The sequence below is a fragment of the Labrus bergylta genome, chromosome 19 (genome assembly GCF_963930695.1).
Source record: "Labrus bergylta chromosome 19, fLabBer1.1, whole genome shotgun sequence".
NCBI classification, from domain to species: Eukaryota; Metazoa; Chordata; class Actinopteri; order Labriformes; family Labridae; genus Labrus; species Labrus bergylta.
In genome coordinates this window covers 18,045,534-18,073,110 of record NC_089213.1, presented here as the reverse complement: position 1 = coordinate 18,073,110, position 27,577 = coordinate 18,045,534, and the positions used below count along the sequence as shown (strand labels likewise).

At 38.8% G+C, this 27,577-nt stretch overlaps 1 protein-coding gene across 1 annotated transcript in view; it reads left to right on the top strand.

The window, feature by feature from the left end:
* The window catches only part of rapgef5a (Rap guanine nucleotide exchange factor (GEF) 5a), a 49,468-nt gene extending 29,279 nt beyond the window's left edge, over positions 1–20,189 (top strand). The window contains exons 10-26 of the mRNA XM_020631634.3: positions 2,099–2,244; positions 3,254–3,354; positions 7,984–8,062; positions 8,150–8,294; positions 10,911–11,002; positions 11,108–11,138; positions 11,333–11,411; positions 11,713–11,862; positions 12,590–12,687; positions 13,637–13,759; positions 14,230–14,408; positions 14,519–14,609; positions 14,697–14,747; positions 14,885–14,972; positions 15,058–15,122; positions 15,836–15,890; positions 16,230–20,189. Of these exons, the coding sequence (XP_020487290.1) occupies positions 2,099–2,244; positions 3,254–3,354; positions 7,984–8,062; positions 8,150–8,294; positions 10,911–11,002; positions 11,108–11,138; positions 11,333–11,411; positions 11,713–11,862; positions 12,590–12,687; positions 13,637–13,759; positions 14,230–14,408; positions 14,519–14,609; positions 14,697–14,747; positions 14,885–14,972; positions 15,058–15,122; positions 15,836–15,890; positions 16,230–16,348 (1,692 nt within the window). The 3' untranslated portion in view covers positions 16,349–20,189. The remainder of the gene's footprint in view (positions 1–2,098; positions 2,245–3,253; positions 3,355–7,983; positions 8,063–8,149; positions 8,295–10,910; positions 11,003–11,107; positions 11,139–11,332; positions 11,412–11,712; positions 11,863–12,589; positions 12,688–13,636; positions 13,760–14,229; positions 14,409–14,518; positions 14,610–14,696; positions 14,748–14,884; positions 14,973–15,057; positions 15,123–15,835; positions 15,891–16,229) is intronic.
* Positions 20,190–27,577: the final 7,388 nt, after the last annotated feature.

Genomic DNA, 27,577 nt, shown 5'->3' with positions numbered 1-27,577 from the left:
ACTGTAAATCTTTGATAAGAACATCTGTATAATACTCCAGTGTATGAGTCATCAGGGCACGTCGACACACAAACACACGGTGCACTTTGGGCATGTTGTTGTGTCTGACCCGAGCAGAACCCAGCTGCTGTCTCTGAGGATCAGACAACTCCTTTCATCGGACCATTACACAGATAGCGTGAGTGCATGTTTGTATGGGTGTGTTTGTGTTTACTTGTTCATGTCAGCGGGTTATTGACATGTATTTGTGTCTTACTGAGGTATCTCTGGCTGCATTAGAAGTGCTCTGCGTTAGGGCTCCATGATGTCTAAAACAGAATCATGGTTCTCAGTCTTATCACAGTTATTGAATACTACGCTGTTGACAGTTTAAATTAACTTCTGGATTTTTTTCCAATAAAGCAAACACAAGTCTGAGGAAGAGCATGTTGGCTCGAAACGTCACTTATCATTGAATCCTTTAAACGGGAGCTTTTTGGTGTGCGGATCTTGTTAGCTTTACTTTACCTATTCGTGTTTTTGAATTTTTCAACAAAGCAAACACTCACATCTTCAGGATAATATATAATGCTGACATTTAAATGTGTTTCTGTTATCGAAACTATTTGAGAAGTCTCCATTGAGACCTAAGGCAGGATCGTGTATCTGTTGGGATGGCAGTCATACCACAGCAATAATATTTAACACAGCTGCCACAAGCAACTTCTGTTCAAGAGGAGAAAAAAAAGAAATGATTAGAAGTACATTATCAAAATGCATTATCAAATATCAATTACACGAGTGTGATGCTGGTGGACAACATAACTTTAGTCAAAGCTTGCAAAGTGTTGGTGTGCAGAGATGTCCTATGTCCCATTTTAAAGTAATAATGATCACGTAAATGTGAAGACAAACATTAAAACACGTGTTATGTTAGCTTAGCTGTCTTCTACTATGAAAGCAATCATATCACATTCATGGATTGTATTGTGTATTTTGTGTGCATGCGTGCTTGCGTGCGTGAAGTCGCTGCTCAATTTAAAGTCATTTCAAGTGTCAGCCACATTCCTAGTTGTCCTCATTGTTATTAATTACAAAGCACCATTTCTCCTGAAGGCAGGAAACGTAATACTTCCCTTTGATAGTGCCAGCTGGATCTGCCTGTGCATGTTCTGATTACTGACCGGGTGTGTGTGTGTGTGCTGCTTTGACTGTGAGCAGGAGAAATATTGTCATAGTGAAAGGCTTTGAGACTAGAGCCCAACTTTTATCCTTGCATATTTTTGTCTCTCTTTTTTTTTTAAAACATAAGACGTTGCATAATGTCTTTGATTCACAAAAGCTCCCGTGATGAACTTTTCATTTGTTTCAGTTTTGGCACCCTCAGTGGACAAAGCGGTATCTCTTATATCTTTGCTTATCTTGATCCTGTACATGCATAGGTTATGTGTCCTGCAGAAAAATCTCATCCTGCTTTGTTTTAACTACAAATGTATCTTTCACTGTGAATTTTTGCCATGCAACATGTGAAAAAAGGCTGTTTCTTTCCAGTTTGTTTGACACCGACCCAGTGGCAGCAATTACAGGAATTTACAATAGTCAGTCTTATTCCTGATGGTCTGCATTGCTTTTGTAAACCATAAAGATTCATCAACATTAATTTATCTTTCATAACCAAATTAACCCTCTTCACAGACGCTTTAAACTTGTTATTAAGAGTTGTGGTCAAGATCTTACATTTTGCGGGAGACACTTGACAGTTGGAAGCTGTTTTGTTCTCTGGTGGAAAGAAAATGTAATGTCCAGAAAGTAAAAACTGAATAATATCTCAGACATACTTTTTCTATTTCTAAGATGTATTATTACTTACCATTGGCACACACACATAAACGGTTAGATCTTGTTAAAAGCAAATAAAGGCCTAAAGTCTCCATGTGATTATATTTTGTTCTCTTTCCTGGTAAAATGTAAATGTACAGCTAACATGAGCACTGACTGGGTTGTTTGTGATCAGTCTGCAGAACTTGTATTGCCTAATGAAGCTGAAAGAAACACCAGCCACCTCAAAGAGTTTGTCCTTGCTTCACTTCGTAACATGTTGTTACTTTTTCTCCCTAAGGAGGCGGTCGGGAGAGTTTGTCTGAAGGAAAGAGGAAGAGACGTGTTGGTGTTGCGGAGAGTGACATCATCAGTGACGTCACCATCGGACCGGCCTTCGCCCACATCGTTGGGGGGCGGGTCCAGAGAGGAGGATTGTGACAAGAGGTCAGTCCATCCTAACCTTCTTTATAATAAGAGACCTCAAACCAGAAGAGGTAACAAAAACATAATCATACTCCTCCCTCTTGTTTTCAGTTTGAGTGTACTTTAGGAGCTTAGGTTGCGACCACACACTCCTGCATGAACATGCAAAATGTACAAGTGTGCGTGTGTGTGTGCGTGCATGTGTGCGTGTGTGTGTAAGATAATGAATGCTTTAGCTTCTGGCACAGAGAGGAAAGAAGAGAAAGGCTTTTTTGTTTTCAGCTAAAAGGGAAACAAAGATGACACCAAGGCTGTTTTACTTCCTTCTACATATCAGTGTAATGGTTGTGTATAGCATGGATGTGTGTGTGTGTGTGTGTGTGTGTGTGTGTATAAGCATGGATGTGGGACTGTGTGTGTTTGTGTGAAATTGCTTTCCTCAAAGTCCTTTTCTTTGTGCAGTGTCTGTGTTTGCTTGCATTTAAGCCAGTTTGTGCCAAGACCTAAGGCACAATGCAGGGAGTGTCAGTGACAGGCAGGTTAAGTGTGTGTGTGTGTGTGTGTGTGTGTGTTTGTGTATTTGTATATACAGTGTCAGAATCTTCACGAGCAATCAGTTCACTCTGAGTTCTACTGAGGCAGCTGTCAGACGGAGGGTATTTTTTGGAGTTTCGAACCGACTGGGCCAGTCTGCTCGGCAGTTTACCCATCAGGAGAGCACCCTCCTTGGGTCTGCAAAGCTTAGATGAGTGCCCATCCCTTGGAAATTTTTCGATATGAGAATGAACAACGAGCTAGCTATGCTCGCAGAGGCAGAGGAGGACATAGATGATGAGGATGACGAAGAAGATGAGGATAGTAATGATGATGAAGACGATAGTAGCATCTGTACTTTTGATGTTCCCCACTTCCGCTACATCGATGATGATGATGTGGAGGAGAATGAGGAGGAAAGAGGGAGGATTGGAAATGGTCATTCTTGGTCCTCACGCCCTAGTCAGGAAGATTGTCATGACTCCTCGTCTTTCAGGTATGTGGTGGTGTCGGGGACGCCACTGAAGATCCTGGAGCACCTGCTGAGTGACCTGCGGTTGGACGACCATAGAGGGGGGCCAGAGAGCAGGGAGAGCGGTAAGTTTGTTGACACAAAGACTTACAGAAGCACGTGGCAAATAGGTTTTGTAAACATTATGCACATGTGTGAGACAACATCCATCCACACCATTCATTGTTTTTAAAGGACGTTCATTGTCCTCTGATGTCACTCTCAGGTTGGGAAACTCGAACGCTGTTCAAATGTTGTACTGCCATTGATATTTCATAAGTTCATCATCTTTACTGACAGACTCAGGAGTCCATTAATAAACAGATAAGAAACAAAATCAAGATAAGAAACAGGAAACAAAGACCTCCAATGTCATAAAAGATATTATAAAAGATAGCTTATTTGTAGAAACCTCTTACATTTGACAAATCGCTTTCTAACATGGCATCCCAGTTGATAAGCAGCTGAATAGAAAAAGATAGTTAATTCCAAAAGGACATTGTACCACATTTCAAGATTACATAACATTTTTTGCTTACTAATTTGCTCCTGTTAGATGACAACTCATTGTAACATTGAGTTGTCAAGACAGACAGTGTCTAGACAGCAGATATTAAGACCAAAGCTAACTGTATTGTTAGCTGCCTAGGGGAATTTTTAGTGAGCTAATGGAGATTTTAGGGTAAGGGTCTGTTCTGAATTTGCTGGATGCTAACATTAATGCTAATCTTGAACCTTGGTAGGTTGAATTACAATGAATTGAGAAGAGGTGAAATGCAAGGATCAATCTGAAATACAGACGGTACTGCATTGGCAAAGGAATTGAGCTTCCCCCTCTGAGCAAAATGGTAGTTAAAAATTGTCACTGTGTGGATATAATTCATTTTTATGTATCTCTATATAAAGATAGCAACATAGATGTTAGCTATAAGAGTCAAAGAAAGTCAGTGGAATCAGCATGTTGTATAATTAAACGGATGAGACGTCTCAGTTATTGTACCCAAGCATTTTTAAAACTAAGCAACTCTTCACCCTCTCATTCCAAGAGCTACTTTTTCAGCACACAGCAAGTTACAGCACATCCCAACCTGGACCTCTCTCTGTCTCGCTCATTCTCTCTAAAATGGGCTTAGACTCAGGGGGTATGCTATTCACCTCAGCTATGCCGTTATACTATGAGTCAGTCAGCCCTCCCACCACAGCCAGGTGCAAGTGTGCAGTCACTCAGCCATGTCATCGCCTGTAAATATGAGGAACATTCAAGAGGTTAAACGCTTTGATGAGTTTGTCAAACGATTCCCTCGGGCTGCTGCAGGCTTTTTTTTGTTGCAAACTATTTCAATGGGCTGTTAACCATCATGTCTCATTTCTTACAAGTCCACCCCTTAGCTACTGGGTTCTTTGACAGTGCAGCAGTTTGACATCGTATATACTGTTTTTTTCTGTATTTGCTTATAATATATCAACCATGTATTTAAGTAAAACCTTAAATTGCTTGTGGATGTTAATTGACTTTGAGGACACAATGTCAAATACAGTTTGCGCTCTTAATCTCTTGTGAGTACACTTATTTCTGGTTATACTGAAGAAAATAATTCATATTTTATTTTTTGTTACTTTGAAGCTCAAGTAAAAAAAAAAAAAATCATCCAGGGACATCTGGGTCCCAACTTATGTAAAAAAATAAAAATAAATAAAAACTCCACCAGCTTGTTTGCGCCGCTTTTAAGACAGGGCATCTTTATTTATCGACTCCTCAGCACCACCAGTTCCCAGCAGTCCACAGGGAGCCGTCTCACTGAATTGCATGAAGCAAATGAAGAAACAGAGGAGAGAGAGAGAGAGCGAGAGGAAGGGAGGACTGAGGTGGTCTTTGTGGAAGAAGGCCGCCTGATTTTTATTCACTTAAAGGAAAAGACACTTTTTTTCTGAAGGAGAGGTAGAAGCAGGGGTGATGATCAAGAGTGTGCAATGTTAGCCTGTCTTTGTCTCTGTATCAGTGCGCATGCATCCTTTGGTCTATGTGCTTTGAATAAGCATGAGGACGGGTGTGTGCGCGTGTGTGTTTGTGCATGCGCGTGTGTCTGTGTGTGTTAAAAGGCCCTCTGGGATGTTGCTGTGCCGTTTGAGCGGGCTTAGCCGTGCAGCATGTTGAACAGGCATGAACACGCTTCCATAAAGAGAGAGAGAGAGATTACCCCAACCACTGCTCCTCATGTACACATAGAATCACACAAACACACACACACACACACACTTACACACAACAACAAAAACAAAAACACAGAGGCATATTACCACGATTAGTTCCGCACACACACACATTCCTTCTCTCCCTTTCTCTCCCATGAGAGATAAAGTCCCCAAGGTCAGAAGTGAATGAGTTATTCATCAGAGTGCCGTATGTGTGAGTTTGTGTGTGTGTGTTTGACTTTCTGCGTGCCAGCCGGCCATCGCAGAGGGCATATGTTGAAGATGAACATTGATATTTATCATCACAGAGAGCTGAGTGTAGGAGGAGAAGAGGAGCAGCAGGAAAAGTGGCCGGCAAGAAGGAGAAAATTAAGCACTGGGTTGCAGGAAGAGAAAGAGAGAGAGCGTGAGGGTAACGGGAGAGAAAAGACTGACGGCTGGTCAAGTAGCCTTTCATCCGTAGATTGAAGGGAAAAGGCCTCACACAAGGAGAAATGACAGTTAGTCAGCAGGGTTTTTAAAAAAGTCATGAGCTCAGTCAGACCTGCCTTCAAATATTTCTTTGGAAAAGTAGTGTTTTTATTTCCAAAGAGAAAACCGTCGATCAAATATTAATGCCGCGGCCTCTGCTCAGTCTTCTATAATTGATTTTTTTGCTCTCTGCCTGACAGAGCCATATTTGGGTCACACTTTTTCCCAGGGAAAGAGTTTGACACCACACACACACACACACACACACAGACACACACAGACACACACAGACACACACAGACACAGACAGACTACTACTCCCTCACACCACCAACAGTGGCTCATTACCCATCTGCAATGAGGGCTGTTTATATTCGGATTCTTGGCCATTGAACACCTGCTGAGTCTCACACACACACTGGCAGTTTTTACTCTGATGAATTTCTTCCACCGTGTGTGTTGTTTTCTGTGTTTCAGAATATGAGCAAAGAGGAAGAGAAGCTTGTATCTTTTGTAGTGGTGTAAACATTTGCTTACCTGTTTCTCTAAGCTACAGGAAACATAGTTTCACGTCTCACTATTATATAAAATACAGTAGACACAATAAACAGCACTAAAAGCTAATATTTGCAAAGTATCATTGGTCATAATTTATTAAAACGTAAACACTAAAAACAGTAAATAATGTAAAAAGATGATCTGCATTATCAGGCTGTGGTTGTTTTTGGAAAGATTTTGATTGATAGTTTTGAGCAACATGAGCATGCAAACTTAAACCTCTTTGGCCTAAAGAATCAAACTTAACATAACTTTATCTGACCTTTAGAAGAAAGTCTGTAGCCATACAAACAACATGTTGTCACTTTTTAATGTGATAAGAGTTGCATTCAAAATGATCCAAATGACACAGAGCAGTATTAACCATTCTTCTAGAGTTATGTTTCTGGCTCACTGATGACTGTTAGTCCAATATTCACTCTCACTTTGGTCTCAATCCAACTCCTGAGGGAAATATCTGGCTCTTTAGCAGCTGAGTGCTCCACAGTGTTCACCAGCTTGTTACTAACTTTGTCTGTCTGCTTGCGACTCTGAGCAGGCAGTGGACAGAGAGTTTAAACGGAAAACACTTGTTGGACACACAAATGATGCCATGTGAGTGAACTAATACAGTAAAGTTGTGCACTGGAAAACTAAAAATGAGCTAAAAGAAGAGAAATTGAAAGGATCATTCTTGGTGAATGGGTTCAAGTCCATCTATGATGTTTTTTGATGTGGCTCTAACACAGAGGAAATCGTTTACGGCTTCATTATTTATCCGTCTCTTTAGGACAGTGGTTCCCAAAACACTTTCTTCCAGGCCCCCCTTTGGCAGATCAGAATATTTTCAAGCCCCACCCTCCACCCACCAGCACATATCGACATACACATAACACACTCTCAGTCCTGCTCTTTGCTAACAAATTCCTATATTTATTTTAAATTTATCTCAAACATTGGCTTCAAAAGGAACAGAATAGCAACCTTAACCTGAAAAACCAACGAGCCACTTTTTAAAGAGGAAGGAACTGAAAGTGATACTGTTACATGAAACTTCCAAGTTTGTCTGCTGAAGATTCATTTTCAGTCTAAGCAGCATAAAACTCCTAAATATGGTTACTGTTATTCTCTGAACATTTTGAGAACATCAAAATCCACATGCGCAGTGCCAAGTATGTTATTCATTCAATTTTTACACATTTTATCTTAACATGAACAATGAGTGGAAGTGATACCAAGAGACAAACAATTTGATCAGCAAGTTAATGTTTAATGGGTTACACAAAATGAGCCTCGAAACATTGCTGCTTGCTGTTCACCTTTTTAAAGCTTCCATTAAATCAGATATTTTAGACCTCATCAATCACAGAAAAAAGTCTTCAACTGCATAGTGCAGACTGAACATGGAAACAAAGAGGAAAACGGAAAATTCATTTCACATTACTCTCGGTGTCTTAGTTCCAAGAATTGGTTAAAATCTTAGTAGTGTCTAATGATGCGTTTCTTTGTTTCAGAAATGCTGCTGGATGACTTCCTGTTGACCTACCTGGTGTTCATGTCCACCAATGACCTCTGTCAGGCTCTACTAGGACAATATCCTTTCTGGAATCACTAATTCACACATAGACACAAACATTTAACTTACACACTGCCTGTCTTTGTCTCCTTGACTGCTCTCACTTATAGCAGTGCTCGCTGCAGGGGCCAGGAGGAGGGCAAAGACGCCCTCTTCAGAAAGCGTAAAGTACTGCAGCTAGTCTCCCACTGGAGCAGACTCTACAAGGATTTCCTCAAGGATGAGGAGCACGTCAGGAGCTTCATGAAGGTACTCCACTCTTCTTCTTCATCATTATATAGTTCTATTATCTCTCTTCTGACTCTATCTCTCTCTGTCTCTCTGTCTCCCTCTCTTGAATGATTTAACAACTTAGATCCTCTGGTGTCCCTTCACCCGTGTGTCATTCATCTTCATTTGTCTCTGTCTTGTTCTAAAACTGGGCTCTGCTGCCTCAGTTCTGCACAGACAGAACATCAAGCATATTGTGAAGAAAGAGAGAACAGAGCCGTGTGTGGATGTTGGTGTGTGTATTCTCCCTGATCTTTTTGTTTGCTGCCTTTCCTGTGATCTGAGTTTGAGCGATCTCCCATAGGAGAACCTTTGTTGATGTTTTTATCTCATCTTTCTGAAAAAGCAAACAGGAAAAAAAAAAGGTTTCATAAGGAATGAATGCTTAAATCAAGATATAAGGCTGTATTTTCTTCTTTTTAGAATCTAAAACATGATAACCAGCAGAATCATTCACATTAAATGAATGCTGACGATTCGGTTATATAAACTTTTTCGACCTCCTTACTGAGTGTAAATAATGACCTACTACCTGCTTTTAATGTTAAAAGGATATCTATACATTAAGACTTGAACTCTTTGCTAACAAGACCTAAATTATGTTTCTTGAGGTCAATAAGAACAGCTCAAACTGGTGATCAGATTCTTACTTTGAACAAGGTGATTGAATTCCTGGGTTTTTTCCTAAAAAGAAATCTGTCTTTAAATCGTCATAACATAACAAGTGTGAAACTGGGGTTCTTCTAAAAAAAAAAAAAACTGTTTTTTTCATTTTTTTATTTTTTAGTAATTGGCCACTGTGATATTCTTTATATGCATGCTACCTTGGTAATTTTCCTTTTAAGGATGTTGTGTTATTTAAAAGTATATCGATTGTAAAACGTAATGTGTTGTACCGCTGTGTTCATACAGTATAGGTGAAGATTTTAAAGTAAAGTGCATGGAGACATGACCATATATGGAGACTACCCAGCAGGCTATCCACCCTGCTGCAGTTTACTTAATAGTAAACCTGATGAAGCCACGGGCGAATCGGTTGTTTGTTTGAAAATGAAGATTAAGAAAAGGGAGAAGAAGCAATTCAGCTTTCTTGTGAGCGGTGAATCCACAAATATTTTATCTTCAGCCTGGATTTAAGGAAATTATGTTCCTTTGAATTCTAATATGGACAAAATAAATAATCTACACAGGACATCATAGCTCCATAAAATAAAAACACAGACATTTTCAGTGTCACAGTAAAACAAAAAGTCACGTTAAAATGCTTCTTAATCTGCTCCACATTAAAAACAGCGGATGTGAATCTGAATCAATGCGACGTCTCTGTGAAACAAGAAGAAGAAAAACACAGGAACACGTGAAGTCATCCCCACACGCACGATCACTTGTCCCTCTGTAACCTAACGGCTGCATTGCACCGTGCCGTGTTGCCACGGAAACCAAAGTGCGAGGGTTGGCCTGGGTATAATCTCATGAGGAGTGCGTAACCCAGGTGATGGTTGCCTAGTAACAGAGGAATGAGTGAGGAGAATTGGGATGGGTGGCGATGGTGGGTCAATGTCAGCAGGTGTTTGAAAATGTGTGTGTGTGTGTGTGTGTGTGTGCAAGTTATTACTGTGTCTGCTTTCATACTTCTTGGTCATTTTACCGAGCAGACAAACACACAGACAAACACACACACATGTTAGTGTGTCACCTAATCCCCCATTTCAGTACAAGATACAGAAAACATATGGACTTAGATGGAAGGATTAAAATAACAAAAGTCTTTCTTTTGTTATATATTTAAAATCATTAGCCTACTAAACCTGCATTGATGTGATTCGAGCACTAACGTTGTTATATGGTCTGGCTCAGTACACAGAAGGACTCCCAACTTAAAACAGACAAACACTGATTTAAATAAAGCTGCTTTATTGTGTGTTTTTTCATGAAATAAGTATCTGAACTTTAAATACAAAATACAGTCTTGGCATGTTTGAGAACACACTGGATGCTGAAGCTTTGTTTGCACCTCACATGATAGTTTACCTGAAAGCTAGGGCCTGACCCGTATGAGAGTTTTGGGGCTGATACCGATAACGACGTTAGGAAGAGAAAAATTCCCATACAAATATATGTGCCAATATCGTTCTTAGATCTTTGTTCGATCAATAGAGATACATTTAGATTAAAGTGTATATTGCGTTGATCTCTATGCAGTTGTCAAATAGTTTTATAATGAAGACAAGATGGTCACTCAACTGGAAAGTAACTGCTAGTGTAAAACAACAATACTGAACAAGAAGAAACATCAAGAATTTTGATGAGGCCAATAATTGATGGTTTACACTTGGTTTATTGACTGGCATACATTCATCCATTCACAGAAACCCCATTTTTAAGCAAAATCAAAGTCAGTGATGCTCCAGGTATCAGTAGTAGAACAAATACGTTTTACAGTATAAGTGTGTAGTATCAGTGCACACAGACAACTTCAGCAGCTCGATAAACAACCATCACAGAGTCAGTTTAGAGAGAAGGTTGGAGAGAGTTTCTATGATATGTTGGTAAGTTTTAATGAACACATTTTTCCCATGTTTGTTTTTGTTGCAGACACTGTACAGGTATGTTTTAGAAGACTTGTACGAGTTCCCCACCCTCGAGAAAGACCTGAAGGAGTTCCAGAAACTTCTGCGCCGCAGACAGTGAGTGTTTTTGTCACTGCACAGGACTTCTTCTTCTGGATCAGATATGATAGCTTGTGTTTATGTGAATTGGGGTTTGACTGTCATGCTTGTTTCTTCTCATAGCACTGTGGATGACTGCCCTCCTAACCAAAAGGTAGGTCAGAGTGAATATTACTACATTCATGCTGCTTGACACTATCACTTACAAATATGTCAAATGGTTTATTTCAATAAAGAAAATTAAGGGAAATAAGTAAAACAAATGTCTAAACTGTGCTTAATATTATAATACATGATAAGTTCATCTCAACACTCATCTTCATGTCACTCCTGCTTTCTTTCTCTCAGAGTAAACAAACGTATCAGCAGTTGAGTTTGAAGGAAAACTGTTTACAGCTTCGTAGCCCACCAACAGAGACAAGAGAGGGTATGTAACAAAGATAAAGATATAAACAACACCAAGCACAACACACTGCCCAGGACTGAACGCAATCATACATAATGACAGTCTGCAAGTTCTATGTTCATGCATAATGTGCACATTGAATAAAGAGCTTCATTTTGTCTTTTTGAGCACTCAAAAATAAACTCAAGTCTCCCTCTTGAGTTTATTTTGCCTCTGTTTCACTATGACTTCAAAGAAGTTCCTTCTTTTTGTTTTTGTGTAACTAACACATTTTGAGTAAATGTATGTTTTCTGCTCTAAACATTTTCTATGTGTGTTGTAGTTATTTGCTGCGTGTATGTGAGCGCTGACTCTTACCTGAGCGTCCAAACACACCACTCGCTGGAGGCCCACGAGCTGCTACGGATCGTAGGTCTGAAGATGGACAGAGCAGAAGAAGACATGGTTCTTGCTGTTGTGTCGCAGTCTGGAGGTATACTCACAAACACACAAAGAAATGCATAAACCATTTATAATAGTAAAATTGACAGAGCATTATTTACCCTCTTGAAAAAGCTCATTTTTCAGCCCAGTGGTTCCAACTTTAATTACATAAAAGTCAATAATGTTACACTACGTTGTCAGACAATGGGAAGTTAAGGGTGGTAGTAGTACACATGTTTTTTTTTATGTTAGAAATGCATACCTTTAATATTTTGATAAATATTCATATCTATGACTTATAAACATTTCTTACCGTTATTTCAACGATTGCAATTTTCTTTCAACATTAAACATTTCTTAGTACTTTTTGATCATATTTTAAACTCTTCATTAAACTTTGGGCTTGCTAAGGTTATCAAATTCATCTTTTTAAACACTCAAAGCTTATTCACTAAATGTGTTTAGTCATAACTTTTAAGCTATTTCTTTTACTAAGCTGTCCCTTTTTACCATTATTAGATCATTAATTAGACTTCTCTGCTTTCCTGGCTACCTTGCCAAACACAAAGGTGTTCAGGTATTACAACAAAATGTTTTCAAAATCATTATTTAAGGGTTATTAAATCTTTGAGCTTCTAAGATAATCCCTTGACCTTGAGAACAGCAAAAGTACAGCAAAGTACCCCTGTTTGGGAATCAATACTTCTACTCCCTTGGCTTTAAATTATCATCATCGTCATCCTTCTGTTGTTCTCTCTTCATCTGTTTACCTGCAGAGCGGAGGGTGTTACAGCCCAGTGACTGCGTGTATTCAGAGTCTCTGACCCCACAGGGGAAGCTCATGGCCTGTCGCAGGGACCTCACCGAGATCTTGGTATGTAAATGTGCTGTTCTGTTTTCTTCTTCTCTCCTACTGTGATATGACATCTTTCCAATTTCCATCTTTTGAAAGCATTCATAGATGCTAAAGAAGCAGCCTCTCAGAGATATTATCATGTGGGCATATTCTCACTTCTATACAGTAGATGGTTTTATCAACTTTAGTCTTCCGGGTGAATCAGGCATGAAAAATAAAATCCCTTTTCCCCATATGACAATTCTTTCCACAGCATTTTGGAGAGTCATGCTTTATAAGCAAGCCAGAAAGACTTAGGCCAGGCTGTTGCTAATAACTCTGACTCAATGGAGAAGAAACTGATGTGAGCCGCAACCATTTTGTTGTCGCCCAACCATGACAGTGGGATGGAAAAGTGCTGTATCAGTGTGAAGTGTTGTTCTGTAATGGCATGTTTTTCCTCACAGTGGAACCTAAAGTCTTATTCAATCTACATTTTAAGGACATGTAAAAGTTTACAGGATATTGAAAGGCCTTCTATTGACTAAAAAGTAGATCCTCTACACATTTTACTGAATGTACTGTATGAATGGGATGCTGACAGACATGTGGTGTTTAGTTTTAAAAAGTAAACACTGACGTCAGTTGTCAGGCACACAAAAGCAGAATTTCATTTCATGTAAATAGAGCAGGACAGAACAACCGTGTTGTAGGAATCACCGCTCTGGTTTCAGCTTTCAAATCTGCTTGTATAAAAGCTGGAGGCTCTCTCTCTCTCTAATCTTTCTTTAAAGCTGTTTTGTTTTTATCCACTCACAGTCTCTTTGTTATGTAATGTATGATGATCACGGGACTGTTTATTTTATTTAGAGGTCTTGTTCTTGTAAATATAAAACACCTGTGTGTATGACAGTAAGCAGTGTTCTCTATTTATTTTTGCGTTGACATTGTATTTCTGTGTTTCTTTCTTTTCTGTGTGTGTGCACAGCCTCCTCTAACAGACAGTGCTGAGCTAAGCAGGAGAACGGTGCGACTCTTGGGTATTAACACCTGGGATGTGGCTGCTGCTCTCACACACCTGGACTGGAGCCTCTTCAAATCCATCCATGAGGTTTGTACCCGCCTGCACATAAAAATATATATATACATGTGTTGTGTGGGTATAGTGTGTAATGAATTCATATTCATTTCAGAGATTGCTTAAACATGAGCGCCAAATATGCAAATGCTCCATAAGATTTTCCGGATCATTAGTACAGAAAGTCTTCTTGCAGCTTCAGAAGAGCTGAATATTTGTGAAAAAGTTGAAGCATAGGATAAAGGGAGAAGCAATGGCTACATTTTAACGCTGACATGTGGAGGTTATCCTGTCTTTGTTAATTCTAGGCAAAGTTGCTTCATCATTCTTTAAATGTTGATTTTTTTTTTTACTTCTTTGTATGAACATGTTAATTTTTTCCTGGTTTTGGATTATTTGTTGTACAAAAAGAGCAACAGAAATGTCACTTCTAACCTCTGACATGTCTTAAATTCTGGGTGAGTTTATCTTTCAATCATGTTCTTCCCTCCTTCCACATGCAGCAGGAGCTGGTGTACTACACCCTCAGCCGTTCTCCTGGAGGTGGCCACACGGCGGCGCTCACAGTCCTGCTGCAGCGCTGCAACGAGGTACAGCAGTGGGTCATGTCCGAGGTGCTCATGTGTGTGTCACTCAACAAGAGAGTACAGCTGCTCAAGAAGTTCATCAAGATCGCGGCGCAGTAAGAACACACTCTCTCAGAAATAAATACACAAAAGAGTACATGTGTGATATGCATGTGTGTTTTTGTGCAGAATGCTAACATCTCTTGACCTTTTTGTTTTTTTGTAGCTGTAAAGCCCAAAGAAATTTGAACTCTGCGTTTGCCATCATCATGGGTCTTAACACAGCAGCTGTCAGCCGACTGAACCAAACCTGGGAGGTAAACATGTGCATTGTTGTACTTAGTGTTTTTCTGCTCATGGATTTGTATTATAAATACCATCTGACCAAACACTTTCTTTTGTAGAAATGTCCAGGGAAGTTCAAGAAGCTTTTCTCTGAGCTCGAGCTCATCACGGTGAGATTTCACAAACAGATACAAGAGATTAATTTTTATTCTTTGATTATCAAATGTTATGAATAAATCTAAAGCATTCCTTTTTACAATCTATTCTTTTCAACCTCTCTGTTCTTTCTTTCTCTGTTTTTATTCAGGATCCTTCTCTGAACCACAAAGCCTACAGAGAAGCATTCAAGAGGATGAAACCTCCCAAGATCCCTTTCATGCCGCTTCTTTTGAAAGGTACCATCTCTAACCCTTTTCAAACTAACACACAGCTGGTTGTTTTTATTGAAAAAACTCATTCAACATTTGTTCCTGTTCTAAGATATCACCTTTATCCATGAGGGAAATAAGACCTTCCATGACAACCTGGTCAACTTTGAGAAACTGGTGAGTTAAGTCAGTTATTTCATTGTTTTTTTAATGTCACTCAGCAAAGGCCACATATAAAGAGCAATTATTATTTTAACCATAATGAAGTAAATACATTCACATCAAGACGGGATGCAGGTGAGCGCTGATGGGATCCAGGATTTCATCATGGCTGATGGGTCCGCTTCATTTGGCCTCCACACAGATGATTTTTCCTGCACACAGACAAAGCCTGATGAAATGCCAGTGGATGACACTGCTCTGACTACAAAACCAAAGTTTTCCTGACACCAAAAATCATGTCACCTGCCCGCAGATTCTGTGTTCATATATAGAATCTGTTTTCAGAGATTTGTCATTGTTGTGCCAGATTCAAGAGTGATTTGGATTAGATCTGCAAAAATCTAATTCATGTTGATTTTCCTGTTCAGAATCACCACAATCAATCTGGATACAGTCTGTTATGCCAAACACACACACACACACACACACACACACACCTATATATTTATATATATATATATATTTATATATTTGGGCTAGAAGATTGATGAAGGCCCCAGAGTGTTGTTCGTAACAGATCAAGAGAATGACTGACACTGTGTGGAATTTCACCTCGAACAAGCTTTGTTTTGATGATTTATGTTTTTCCTGAGTGCTATAAAGCAGCACAATAATACTCCTGTTTCCTATTGCACTGATGCAACATGTCTTCTATTGAACCTTTACAGCATATGATCGCAGACACAGTGAGAATGATTCGCCACTGCCAGAGTGACCAGCCGGGTGAGTTTTCTTCTTTTTTTTTTAAACCTCTGACTTAATACCCGAGTTACAACGATCCCTAACAAAACAAAATGGAATGTCTGCTCAGCTTCATGGGCTCTTGTCGTGTGACAGTGTGTTGGATTATAGTGTTGATGTTTAGATCAATTCATTGTAAAGACTCTACCGCCATCTGCTGCTGAGTTGGTATACTGCAGCTGTATAAAGCAGTTACCAAGCAACCATTTCCAGACAAACCTTTACACTCTTTGTATGAGTCTATGTTTGTGTGTGACTGTTCTTGGAAACTCTTCTGTGTGACTGATGTGCACTTTTTGTTTGTGTGTGTCCTTCTCTTAGGTAACGAGGTTATTGGGAACGACAGTGTAGAGGTGAGGGCGAGCGTTCACTACCTGCACATCATCGACAATCAGCAGACGCTTTTCGAGCTGTCACACAAACTGGAGCCACGCGCTTAAGGGCACACGCACACACACATACACTTACGTGCACAAAGACACTAGACAAATGCTAGCACCTTGTACGTGTGACGTGGGGGACGCTTTGTGAAGCAAAATGTGACACACTCAAGTGTACAAAGCAACAAAATATCACTACCAGCAGTGGTGCCACAATAAGAAGGTGACATTTATTGTGACAAAAACCCATGGAGACACAGAGCTGCCTATTTGCTGATGTCGTGTGGACACCAAACATGGACAAAAAGTATTTGTAAAGGCCTTCGAAACCCAAGAAGAGATTCTGTGCAGCAAGATGGAGGTCTGCCAAACTGAGACAGAGGAAGTTGTAACTAGTTTGTACAGTATCTATTGGGCTGAATATTCCCTTGTTTATGTTCCTGTGATGAGCTTTTTGTTATTTATGAGCCGTTAAAGCAGGTGTAATGTTTCTTTATTTCTGTCAAAGTCTCCTGACAAGAGTTTAACAGCATCTTCATCACTTCAGCTACAAACAGAGGGTGACCTTGTAACCAGGGCCCATTTGTTGAAAATCTTTATCCTGGCTAAGAATTCTCCTGATTCGGAGGATCTGCTTTTTTGATATCCAGGATCAGGTAATCCAGCTCATTTTGGCCACTTTCTTTAAAAGGACAAAACATTTAGTATTATACTAATCCAGATACAGACTTTAAAGGAATACAAAATCTGGATTACCAGTGATCTAAACATCCTGAAAGATCCTGACTGTTGCTTTCAATTAAACATTTCATGTTCGATATCAACAGCTGTTTGGTGAAATGTTTATGGGGCGAAAATCCTTTATTTTGTCACAACCCTAATGTCTAATAGTTTTACTATGTCACATTTGACATTTTGCTAATCAATTCCAAAATGATTTTAAAAGTTAATTAAAAATGTTTTTCCTCTAATTCCATGTCAGTGTAATTCAGCCTGAATCCACTCCTCTTGGATCAGGACAATCCACATTTTGAGGTCAGAGTTTTTCCAATCCTGCACTGCAAAGTCTTTAACAACACCTACATGAGGTTTTTATCCAGATATAAATCAAGATTGGATTAACTGATCATATTCATTTTCAGAATTGTTTTTTCTTTCAGCAACCCCTCGTCAATGTTTAATATAATGTGGTAGCTTTAATCTAATCAGATGACTTTTGAACAACTGGGCCCTGATATCCAAATCCTGCCCCACACATGGTCTTGTATGATTCTATCAGCATATCATAAATCGGCCTTTTAGTGCATGTATATGTGTACATGCTTACAGTTTGTTGGTGTTTGCTGTGAAGTTTCTGCTGTGGGTTCTTGTGTAGTACTGTATTATGTAACACAAGCAGCAGCCTGTTCTGAAGCAGTACAACACTTTAACATACCTACACTTTTTTTATTTTGACCTTTTTTTTTTCTCACTGAGGCTCCGTCTTAAAAGTGCAGCTCTACAGTGTATTGTATCTTTCGAATTCAGGAATTATATTGCCAGTATAGTTCTCTTGAGTGTGCAAAAGTTCAAACACTGTTGGTAAATAGTGAACAGCACTTGGTTCTTTGTATTTTAAAGTCCTGGTTGACTTTTATTTAAACTCTCCTCGTGCGCTCCTCTCTCCGAGGTTTTTGTGGGAATAGATAATCATTATTCAACATTGTATATAATATGGACCTATACATTTTTTCAGTGCCAAATGTCACATTGAGTCCTGGCTCTTTGTTTAAAGATTAGTGTCTTTTTTTAAAATATCAGACACTGATTTCCTTGAACAGGAGAAGATTCAGATCTGCCTCCTCTCAGAGAAGCTTTCTGACATTATGATGACTGATTGCAGGATGTGTGATTGTATTTTGGTTGATATGAAAACACATCCTCATCATAGAGCTCTTTTTCTTTTCCTATATGAATCCTTACATTTTATTACATGAAGAGATTAGTCAAAGCAACACATCTGAAACTTTGTTTAGACATACTGTAGCTTTATTGGACACAATGAACACACACACTATGGAAGCACAAGGACAAATACTTTCTTTGTAGGACTCTGGGAGGATTTTCACAGCTTTGCTATTACCCATTATTAATCCTTCTCACTCATAACAATGATTCCCAATATTCTTGCCCTCTAACTACATATTGACTGGAAAATGTATCTGTTTCTGAACAAAATAGGTCAACAAATTCTGACGACAATTCTTTCATAGCCATGGCTGTGAAATGTAAAAAACACCTGTTTGTTATTCAAATCACTGAGACCAACCTGCTTTGTTATGAGTCTGTCAGTATGGAGTCACATGAAAGTGTTGAGTAGAATCATATTCAGTAGTAGTGATGAAGATTATTACAAATTAAGATATGAAACCCTCCCTTTAGAACCATGAGCAGTCTTCAAATCGTGTTAGTTTGTCGTCTCCTTGTATCAGCAGTACATTTCTGCTGGGTAAACTCCAGTGAGATTCTTATGTGTTAAGTTGTGATGCAAGCCTTGCATTGTGTTTGCAGTTATAAAACATGAAGGGTTAAGTGCAATATTGAAGAAATGTTGTTGCCACGTTAGTTTATCCTCATTTCAACTCTTAAGCCAATCAGAGCACCGAGCTGCTCTCTCCTGCAGATCAGTACGAATCAAATGGAGGACTGAAATGTCCAATACATTTCAGAGACACATTGTTTTTAGTTATTTTCAGAAAAAGAAAAAAAATCAATTACCCCGATGTGACTGACTGATTTGTTAAATTTTTGAATCACTAACTTGAATAACTCTTTCAAGACCGATGAGGTCCTGTTGTTTTCACAAACCCTTCCTGTAGATTCTCTGACACTGAATATGGAGCCAGATTTGAGGTCACAGTCATCCACATCGATAAGCTGAAGCTGAAATGCTATTTGAGCAAGTTGAATATTCAACTTTATTTTGGATGTGAAATATTTTTATTGCCCTGGATTTAAGACTACAAACTATTCTTGAGATTGTTTCCTACCATGAGTTATTTAAATCCAAATATATCACATGAACCCTTTATAATAGGAAAGATATCATTGATTAAGAACCCTCGTCAGTCATTCTTTGACTGCTGGAGCGGTAAAATCAGGGCTATGGGTTTTTTTTTTTCAAAGTCAACGATAAAGAAAAAGGCCTTTGGTAGTCTTTTTTTTTTAACTATCCTGTACATGATAAACACACGTTCAAATCAGATTAACTGTGCTATTCTCATAATTTATTGTAGTATATTGTTTATTTATGTATTTTTGAGGTGACAAAACTACATGTGCCATGTTCAGAGGTTCAACAATGTCAAAGAGCTTTCTTTAGCAGAAAAGATGAATGGGTTTAAAAGCTTCGAAACTGGAATGTAGAACTGCTTGTTCTGTTTTGTGGCCGGTAGAGGGCAGCAGAAGAGCAGGTCAGTGTGATGATGCTCACGTTTGTTCCTCTGATGCTGACTTCTGTGATGGACAGGAACTGACAGGGAGATGTGTTCGAAGTTTTATCTGCTGTTGTCATGACTGTAAAATTAGGTTGTTGTTTTTTTTTTAAATTAAAATAATGTTGTTTAAAACCTTTTTGCATGTTAAAAACAAAACAAAAAAACTAACAAAGTTCACAATGCAAGAGAGGACACATTGAAGGCTTTGTACTATTGTAATATTGTTGATGTGTAAATATATGCCCACGTTTGGTATGTTGTTATAATTTATGGGTTGTAAATGAAGAAAATAGTCAACCACAAAGCAATACGTGTCCCCTCGTGTCCCCTCGACCCTCAGACAGCTGAAGCCACATGTCTTTTCTAAAGCTGTGTTTTACTATGTCGAATTTGACTGAAACAAATAAATTATAGGTTTTATGTGACATCTGTGTCGGCTTGTGTTTTTTGTCTTGTGCTCTGTCACTGTTATTGTAAACAAGTGCATGAGTATGTCAAGTCCATTAGACCAATGTTATCAGACTAGCAGTGTCTGATATCATACTCTCTGAGGCCCATAAGAGGACACAGACTTTAAGTAGCCTTGCAGTAAACTTTTACTTTTGGCTTGAAGGAGAGCCAAACAATGCTGGAGAGAAGGAACACCGTTCACATCAGTACGGTAGAACAGAAATTAAATGGAAAGACTGTACGCCTAAAACGATTGGCTTTTGTTTGTGCTACTTGGGAAATTTGTTATGAGCAATTTAAAAAGTTTGTTCTATTCATCTGTTTAATTCAACAATTAGTTATTTTGTTCTTTCACATTCAAGGCTCTCTATGGCCTTTCTGGATGAACTAGTGGTCTCTTTGGCTCATCTTCAGACACTGTAGTTGTCTCAGTGATATAAAAAAAATGATTTTCAACTATCTCTGTAAGCTTTTTTCAATATCATCCCACAGTGCAGATCAAGTTCTTCAAAGACAGAGACTATGACACCAACATGCTGCAAGGCACATTGTAACAGGTACCATGGTATTGCATAGACAGCAGAAAAAAATAAAATAAATAATAAATGAATAAAATTGGGATTTTCTGTGACCTTCCTGAGTGATTTAATTGTTTTTGTCAGACTTTTGCTTAGACATTGTGCGGTTGTCCTTGGCTGATGAAGAGTTCAGACTGAGAGACAGCCAGGAAGAAGGATCATACATGTGGTCTGACGGGTCTTCAGTTGACCTTTTTCCATACGTAAATCAGTGCTCATACAAATACAACCGAGCTGTAGTCTGATGACAACTGATTGTCCATTACTACTAACCTCATAAATACATTTGAATATTTTGCAGTTACTATTAAATTCTACAATTCACTTAGCAGACTCTTTTATCCAAAGCGACGTACATCAGAGAGTAAGAACAACACAAGCAAGCATCTAGAAAAAAGGGAACAATGTCAGTAAGAGCAAACGATCAGCTTTGAGTCTGATTGGACACACAGGTGCTGACAGAAAGTGACCAGAGGTAAAGCACAACATTGACAGCAGTTCTTGAGAGCTCTAATCAGTATGGAAACCATCTTATAAGTCATCGTTATCAAACAAAAACAATTGTCACAACCATCATCATAGTCAATGATATGGAGACCATCATCATTAAGTTAGTAGGTATTCATGAAACAGCTGGGTCTTTAGCTTTTACTTAAAGGTGCAGAGGGACTCTGCACATCCAATGGAGTTTGGAAGTTCATTCCACCACCGGGGGGCGACAGAGGAGAAGAGTCTAGTCAGAGACTTAGGACCCTGTTGTGAAGGTTGGATCAGACGCCTTTCATTGGCAGAGCGTAGTGGGCGGGAGGGAGTGTAGACCTGCTATTTGTCCCCATCAATCATCATTAATCCTTGATGAATGAACTGTCTTCACACAGAAAGTGAGCAGGACTCTCGTTCAGAGATCAGAAATGACTCATTGATATGAGATATAATTAAAACACCCCAAAATTATTTTACCGATTCTCACATGTGGCAAGAAACTTAAATTTCATTTTTTTAATAGTGAATCAGAGAGCACATTTCACAGGAAGGGATGCTGAACCAATGATTGTTTTCATATTCAGTCGATCTGATCATTGAAAATCTCTCCAACAACTTCCCACAGCCTGAAGGTAAGTCTTCAAACTGCTTTGTTTATCCAAAAAAAAAACATTCCTCAAACCAAGGACTCTTTGTTTAATATCACGAATGACAGGAAAGCAGCACATGCTCACATTTAGAAAGACATGTGAAACATCTTTCAGTTGGTTAATTAACTGCAGCCCTCGTCTGTTTCTTCTGGTAGAGCTCATTGATCGATTGAATCTCCCTGTTTGCACTTTTCATTCCTCTTGAGCCCACACTTCAGCTCTCTCTCTCTTCATCTTAAAATGATGTAAAGATAGCCAAGGAAATCAAACTTGTTCCATCTTGAACTGCAGTGCCAAATGAAAAAAACTCTAGTTTATGAAATCACTGTTAATGTTTTGTGTTGGACAGAGGAAGAAGAGGAAGGTGATAACTTTATCACACGAAGAAGACCTCTAGTCAAATGTTGTGATTTTGATGGAATAAAAAGTTTGTGGCATTTGAGCAAGTGTGCATGCATATCTTCTTCCTCAGTCTGTTGTTTTTGCCCTGCACCTATGTCATGTGCATATAACTACCCTCTTTTTCTTTGTGTTGGACAGCCAACATGTTTCAGTCAAATTGATCTTCTGGAAACATCGTAGTTTATATATATAGTAACTTGTTTAAAAAAATGCTTTGGTGAAGAAAGAAGTGTTGTTAAGTAAAATCAGCTTTGGTCCTTGCTGATAGTCAAAGAACGAGGTTGAAATCAAGTTGGACAGAACAAAGTTGAGCAAACCAGAACTATATGAAGTTATCATTTTATTCATTTTTATGAAGGTTTGATAACTTTCACACAACAGACAGACAAAAACTCAAACAAAGAAAGAACATAAGAGCATGAATAACAGCCCTTTTTTTTAAAGAAATGAGGAGAATTAAAGCGGCTCAAGCTATCAGAGTCCCAGCGGAGGCCATGAACACCTGCGGCAGACAACAACCACGGCAAACAGAAACACTGAGCGGGGTCTGGATGTCTGGAAGCTGCACCAGCACCGTCTGCCCCGTCACATCTGTCTGCAGCACAAGCACGTTCTGCAAAGGCTTCATTCCTAGAACCCCTGTTTGAGAGGTGGAAGGATCCGTGACCTCCATCAGCATGGGAGGAGCATCCATCACTGGGGACTGTGACGAGGAAGACTGCACCACCTCCATCACTAGATAAATAAAACAAAATCACTGTTAAGTCTTTCTGAACTTTAAATACATCATGCTGCTTCTTAAATGTATGTTAAACAATATGTTACCTAATATGTTCTACTGATAATATATCATTTTAACTTTAAATTCATCATGCTGCTTCTTAAATGTATGTTAAACAATATGTTACCTAATATGTTATACTGATAATATATTGTGATTAAAAAGGTCTTTTTGTACCTTCTTTTGGAGCCACATTTTGAGCTCTCCTCCTCCTCATTCTCTTCATCTTTTTGCCCTAAACAAAAACAACAACAACAACAATGTTAAAACCATTTTCCATCTGTTATCATGCTTCTATTGTTGTTTTGTTGTAAACATGAGGCAGTTGTGTTGCTGTGTGTGAGAAGCGTGGACTTACATAATTGTCTCTTGTGGTCCACTCAGGGTGCATCTGAGAGTGAAGGCAGCTCTCCATATCAGCCTGTAGGTAATATCTGGCCTGCTCGTCCTTGGACAGAGACCTCCACTGTGGAAAGCACATTGTTGGTGAGCACACAAACACACTGAGTGTAGTTCTAATGAACAAACTCCCACAGTTCATTTATTTACTGTGAGGATGTTAACTTTGCAAAAATACACTTACAGTCTGCCCGAGGAACACGTTCACTTCTGCACTTCCTCTTTCCAGGATTTCAGCGGGGACATTTGGTCTCTGCTCTTTCATGTACAACATGAAGGCGTTCGGAGGCTTCTTCACATAAGTCCTGTTTGCGTCTTCAGTGCTTTCCCGCTGTCTTTTTCTATCATTCAATAAAAACACCAGTGAGGCACAAATGACGATATGAGCACATTTTGACCTCATCTTCTGTGCTGCTTTATTTCTAAATATTCTACAGACACTTCAAAGTAAGCAACACCTGAGAGACAAATTAATGTGATATTAAAAAAATTATATATTAGGCCAGTCGTCAAAATGTAGAAAAAATGTACTTTGACCCAAACATACCTTGAGTAGCAGAAGCTGAAAGGAAGAGCAGCAGAGACAGGAGGAGTCGGCCTCGAGATTGATGCTCGAAACTCACTCAACAGATCTGCAGAACTACACAGAGAAAAGGAGGGCAGATACAAAACGTTAAATAACAGGAAAAGTTTGTAAGAGAAAACAAAAAACTCTGTGGGCCTTTGTGTTCTTACATTCAGTATGTGTCTGTGTTACTAACATCACTCGGATATGCTTGAAACGTCTTTTTCTATCATTCAATAAAAACACCAGTGAGAGCTGATGTTACTCCTCATGTCACTCTTTTTTCAAACAATATGACGACATGAGCACAATTTGACCTCATCCTTTGTGCTTCTTTATTATATACACTTAAATTGCACAATTATTCATGAAGTATTATGATAGACATTTAAATTAATGTGATATTAAAACATGTATATATTAAGCCAGTCGTCAAAAAAATGTACTTTGACCCAAACATACCTTGAGTTGCAGGGGCTGAAAGGAAGAGCAGCAGAGACAGGAGGAGTCGGCCTCACGTTTGATGCTCGAAACTCACTCAAGAGATCCGGAGAACTACACAGAGAAAAGGAGGGCAGATACAAAACGTTAAATAACAGGAAAAGTTTGTAAGAGAAAACAAAATAACAAGAAACTCAGTGGGCCTTCTTATGTGTCTGTGTTACTTACATCACTCGGATACGCTTGGTGTTTGGCTCAAGGCCGTCTGACGGTGTCAATGGTTCCACATTACACTGCAAACACAAGCACAGAAATAGAGGTTAGGTGAGCTTCACTGGTGTCCATCAGATGTCTTTATTTCCACTGATGATGAAAGAAGATGAAAATGTGACATGCTAACTGGGGGGTCTTACTTCTTGTGGAGCAGCATCAGGATAACTGATAGGGGCTGCCTCTGCAGCAGGAGGATCATCCTCAACAGGCATCTCACAGGGCAGGTACTGTGGAGAGAGAGTGAAGGTTTACCATCAGAAGAACATGCATATAGTGTGCTGTCAAACAAAGAGAAAGAAGCAGAGCAGTGCGAATATTTAACTGCTAAACTTTAATGTTCAAACTAAATGTTTTGGGGTTGTTGTTTTGTTTTAAAGCAAAAAACAGTTTATGTGGCTATACTTCCAACAAGACTTGTTTTTTACAGTGATTGTTTCTGGAATATCTTTCAGGGATCAATCATAAAGTTTCAGCTGCGACTTTCGAAGCACCACTTGGAGCAATACATTTGAGGAGAACTGGTCTCAATCTTCTCCTGACAAACATCTGTATAAAGAAATGTGTTGATCACTTTACAATGACCTTTCATTAACCACTTTGGAGTTTCTTACCTGCTCCTGGATGTGATCACCTTCCTGACCATGCAGGTCTTCAAGCTGCTGGGTGTCTTCCATATACAGACTTCCAAACTGCAACCAGGGACTACCCGTGGGGCTCAGCATGTCAGACAGATCTAAACCTGTTTCAAAGAGCAGGTGCTCTTCACTCTCTATATCCTGACTCTTTTCTTCCTGTGGGTGAGCATTGGGCTCAAACCCAGCAGGGACATCAGGAGGTGGAGGTGGAGGGTGGGCTGGGTCAGCCAACAGACCAGCGATGGTCTCATCAAGGTAGGAAACTACATCTGCCCACTTCATCCCACTGAACGCATCTCTAAAGTCATTCATTTTGAAAGCAGAGATGTTTTCGTCTGTGTTCGGTTCTGGTCTCTGAACTTTGCAGAAGACAGACACGGCCTGGCTCTGCCTGGTAGCTTCAGGACTCCTGTCACACACAGTACAAGAAAGCTGCTTTAGAGACACTTAAATTGAAGACATTTAAAATATATATATTTTTTAGTTCTATAAATGAATAGCAGATTGCAGATTTGAATACAAAATATATGATAGGTTTAGATATGTCCATGCTCTACTGTGACTATCATGACTCAAGAATATATATAAATTATTAGCTGGCATTAAATGGTCCATTTACAAGTTTATTTTGAGTCTATATGTCTGAATATAAGAAACTATTTATCACAAGCATCACATTTTGACTTTTGATTTATTTTAAAAAGAAAATATAGCCTAAGTAACTGACCCTTGTTTTCAAGTTGTATTCTTTATTTATGCAAAAACAAGATTAGAATAAAACAGTAATATACATTAACATATAACAATTACACGGGTGGAACTAACTACCTTGTTAAAGGAAACCAAGAAATATTCAGACTTAAAGCATCTTCAAAGTCTTGCCACAAATGTACATTTTTTTATCAATAATGTGCTGAAATAATAAAAGCAAACGCTTATTATATTTCTCTGAAACCAAACTGATGTCTTTACATTACAATGTATGAATCATTTGATCTTTTAAACACACACACAAAAGTGAAAATGCCAACAACAGTCATCCAGAGAAAGTTATTTCTCTGAGTCTAAAACAAAAGTATTTAGAGCAAACTCAACAGTACAAAAAAAGCTCTATATTTGTAATCTAAGAAGTTTTAATTTAAATTATTGCTGGTAAATATTTCTCTCAAGTAATGTACATTTCAAACTTAATACACTCAGATCAAGTATCTCTGCTCCTCGGTCCGCCTCTCTCTCAGGTGACCTGTGTTTCTGTACTTACTTGACACGTTTACTGATGGCTCAGTTCAATATCTCAACTTCAATTCTTCAACAGTTTGCTATTATTCAGATTTTTCTCTGGGTTTGTCGCTCTCACTCTAACTGTGGCTCTCTGGCTGAAGTCTTGAGGTGCAATGAATTTAATATGAAATCTCAGGAACTAAGAAAACTCTGTAGAACGTCTCCATTATGATGTCACTCTTATGATGTCACAGTCCAGATGCAGAATTCCATTCTCTTACATTCCCTGATTCCAACATGGCTGCTCCCTGAACCAGCTAATACTGACATTCTGAAACAACAAGTTGTTAGTTACATAACAAATAAACAACTATTATTTACTATAAAACACACTCACAGTTTATATTGAAATACACAAATTATATCTTTACTTGTTGATACAGTATATATGTCCCAGAGTGGAAAAACTTAGTGAAGTAAAAAATAGATTTCTGACCTAAAATTGAACTTGATTAAAACATGATGAGAGTATTGTATATTTCAGGGACTCATATGTGTTACTTGTAAAACATTAACCACCACTGGCTGGAGCCTAACTGAAACAGAATTATTGGATCTATGAGCATTTTCTGATCAGATCTGGAAAAATAACCGACACATCAGGATGTAGTTTTACACACATTTCAGTTAAACCTATCAAATAATGCCTGGTGGTGAAAACTAATTTTTCTATTTTGATCACAGCGGGCTGCAGAAATATGTTAATTGAATTATAAACAAGAAACTAAACAAACTGAAACAATATTCTCACTTCTACAATTCACTTAGCAGACGCTTTTGTCCAAAGCGATGTACACCAGAGAGTAAGTACAACACAAGCAAGGATCTAGAAAAAGGGAACAATGTCAGTAAGAGCAAACGATCAGCTTTGAGTC